Below are 3,465 nucleotides of genomic sequence, written 5' to 3' on the forward strand. Positions count from 1 at the left end.
CCTTCAGCCGGCGGGTCTGGAGGTTCATGAGAGTGGCGGGTAGAAATCTCACTCACAAAACCCATTTAAAATTTGAGGTTAACTTAAGCTAATATGCATGTACATGGAAATGTAAAAAATACTATGCCTCTAATGTTTAAGGAGTTACGTAAGTTTTATGGCTTTAGATTGCCTTGTGTGCTGTTAAGAAATATTATAATGTGTTACAATCTGGGGACTTGAGGAACAAAGTAATTGTACATGGATTCTGTTTTATTTATCTTAATGTTCTTTGGCTGAAAGTTCAAAGTTAAGATATCAGCAAGGGGGCCGGGCGGTGGCGCAAGAGGTAAGGTGCCTGCCTTGCCTGCGCTAGCCTTGGACGGACCGCGGTTCGATCCCTCGGTGTCCCATATGGTCCCCCAAGCCAGGAGCAACTTCTGAGCGCATAGCCAGGAGTAACCCCTGAGCGTCAATGGGTGTGGCCCAAAAACCAAAAAAAAAAAAAAAAAAAAAAAAGATATCAGCAAGGGAACTTCTTCTGAGAATTATGTTATGGGTAATTGTCCTTCCACTGTAACTTTACCTTATCCTCTTTCTTTGCATCTTTGTTCTCATTATTAAAAATAAAAAATTAGGGCCCGGAGAGATAGCACAGCGGTGTTTGCCTTGCAAGCAGTCGATCCAGGACCAAAAGTGGTTGGTTCAAATCCCGGTGTCCCATATGGTCCCCCGTGCCTGCCAGGAGCTATTTCTGAGCAGACAGCCAGGAGTAACCCCTGAGCACCGCCGGGTGTGGCCCAAAAACAAACAAAAAACAAAAAACAAAAAAAAAAAAATTAAAAAAAAAAAGGGGCCCGGAGAGATAGCACAGCGGAGTTTGCCTTGCAAGCAGCCGATCCAGGACCTAAGGTGGTTGGTTCGATTCCCGGTGTCCCATATGGTCCCCCGTGCCTGCCAGAAATTATTTCTGAGCAGACAGCCAGGAGTAATCCCTGAGCACTGCCGGGTGTGGCCCCCCCCCCAAAAAAAAACAAAAAAAATTAAAAAAAAAAAAGAAATCTCACTCACAGTCAGGCTTCAGGAAGTATCAGATTTATTCATACCCTATCCACCACATGTGTGGCCTATATCTTAACCAACTAAGCATTCAGCCATTCTTAGCTAGCCCTGCGTCTTAACTCCTTTCAGCCATCTTCCCTTTGACCTCCATGCTGGCAAAAAACCAAAAGGGCTAATCCCCTGGGTCAAAGGCCTTATATAACCTTCCAAGACCAGTCCCCGGAATGGGAGGGGTCTTGCAGGTAAGGTTACATGTAATATCCGGTTCCTAAGACCTCTCTCAGAAAGGGGCGGGTCTCAGGTAGATACACCGAAATCCAGGGTGGAGTTACACATTATTTGAATGCAGTAGTCTCAGATTCAAAATCCCCTGAGAACTTTGAGAAGCAACCTCTGACACTGAGCCAGGAGTGGGTTCTGAATACCATAATATGTGGTGTCTTCCCCCCTGCAAATTATTCATTGTTAAAAACATTATCAAACACATTGTAATACATTAATATACCAGACTATTAAGTTGTCATTGAAAAAAGAGGGGTCAGAGTGATAGAACAGTGGGTAGGGCACTTTTTTATTTTTTTCGGGCCACACCCGTTTGATGCTCAGGGGTTACTCTTGGCTAAGCTCTTAGAAATTGCCCCTGGCTTTGGGGAATCATATGGGACACCGGGGGATTGAACCACAGTCCTTCCTTGGCTAGCGCTTGCAAGGCAGACACCTTACCTCTGGTGCCACCTCGCTGGCCCCAGGGCATTTGTTTTGCATGTAGCATACCTGGGTTCAATCCTGGCATCCCATATGGTCCTCTGAGTAACTGCTGGGCACTGCTGGGTGTGACCCCAAAACAAAAAGAGAGAAAGAGAAAGAAAAGAAAGTAAAGAGAGAATGAAAGAAGGAAAGAAGAAAGGAAGGAAAGAAAGAAAGAAAGAAAGAAAAAAAAGAGGGGCCATGGCGCAAGTGGCTGTCTAGGAAATGGCCCCCATGTCTGGCTGGCTGGCACTGTGGGAGTCCGAACAAGTGCATCATGCCATCATTCCATGCCAGCATCATGCATGGAAGAAATATATAGCTCTCTGTTTCTGAAATCTAGGAAAAAAACTTTTATCTAAGGGCAGATCAGGTGCTGTATTTCAATACTAATCTTTTGACCAGGAATGAAACTATTTAAAAATTAAGATGCCAACAGATTATGAAGAGCCATGTGGTTCCACTCATGGGTCATTCTGCCTGAATGGGGGGATTTGCTATGTGATACTTACTATTCCCAGCCCATTTTGTAGATGCATTGACAACTATACAGGAGCACTGTGTGAAGAGGTCTTCCTCCCGAGCACTAGCGTCCAGACTAAAAGTGACCTGTCTGCAATTTTTTGTGGTCCCAACCTTACTTGTAGGGACACTCATTATCGGAGCCCTCTACTTCCTCTGCAGAAAAGGCCCCTTTCAGTGGACCAGTTCCATCCATTATGATATGAACCTGACAGAGATGAGCAGCATTGGTGCCCACCATGGTCATGGAGAACGCTGAAGACCTGTCCAAGTGAACCAAATCATTGCTCTTGTTTATAAAAGCAGGAAATAAAATACAATTAGACAGTCTCAGCCAGTTCCAGTCTTACACCAAGACCCTAAAGACTCAAGAGCCTCCTGTGTGGTAGTAGCCCACCATCAGACCCACTTACAGCAGCAACAAGGCCAAGAGAGGTGAACTGGGAGACACATGATGTGTATTTCCTTTCCTGTTGCATTGGCCAGAACAGTGACACTTGCTTGGGAGACTGGGGACTGTGGTTTTGGTTCTGTCCCATTGAAGGGGGAAGTATGTTGGTGCTCACCACACATCTCATTTGCATTAACTAGAAATTTAAAACTTGACATTCATTCTCTTGGCAACAGGCTAGGATTTACAGCTGACAAAAAACTATTCTGAGTTTTCTTTCTTTTTTTTTTTTTTTTTTTGGTTTTTCGGGCCACACCCGTTTGATGCTCAGGGGTTACTCCTGGCTAAGAGCTCAGAAATTGCCCCTGGCTTGGGGGGACCATATGGGATGCCGGGGGATCGAACTGTGGTCCTTCCTTGGCTAGCGCTTGTAAGGCAGACACCTTACCTCTAGCGCCACCTCGCCGGCCCTATTCTGAGTTTTCTAAAGGGTTTTTAACTTCACTTACCCCCAAAACAAACACATGAAAAACTGTATCCCATGTAAGTTTCCAAGATGCGTTTTATTGGTATGTAAAACCAGAACATGATGTCAACTGGTCTGCCAGCTCACTCTACTGAAGTCTGTGGGGAACCATATTTTTCTCAATCAATTTAAGGAAAAGGTTTTTTTCCCTTATAAAGTAATAAAAACTGATTAGTCTTGGCAAAAAAGAAAGAAAGAGAAAAAAGAAAGAAAGAAAGAAGAGAAAGAAAGGCCGATC

General features: G+C 44.5%; 1 protein-coding gene across 1 annotated transcript; it reads left to right on the forward strand.

Moving 5' to 3' along the window:
• Window positions 1-2,102: 2,102 nt before the first annotated feature.
• Window positions 2,103-2,569, forward strand: LOC126001665 (pro-neuregulin-4, membrane-bound isoform-like). The gene is given in 2 exon segments (XM_049768935.1): window positions 2,103-2,400; window positions 2,402-2,569. Coding segments are annotated over 2 exon segments (351 nt in total). The 5' UTR covers window positions 2,103-2,217.
• The last annotated feature ends 896 nt before the right edge of the window (window positions 2,570-3,465 follow it).

The sequence above is a fragment of the Suncus etruscus genome, chromosome 2 (genome assembly GCF_024139225.1).
Source record: "Suncus etruscus isolate mSunEtr1 chromosome 2, mSunEtr1.pri.cur, whole genome shotgun sequence".
NCBI lineage: Eukaryota > Metazoa > Chordata > Mammalia > Eulipotyphla > Soricidae > Suncus > Suncus etruscus.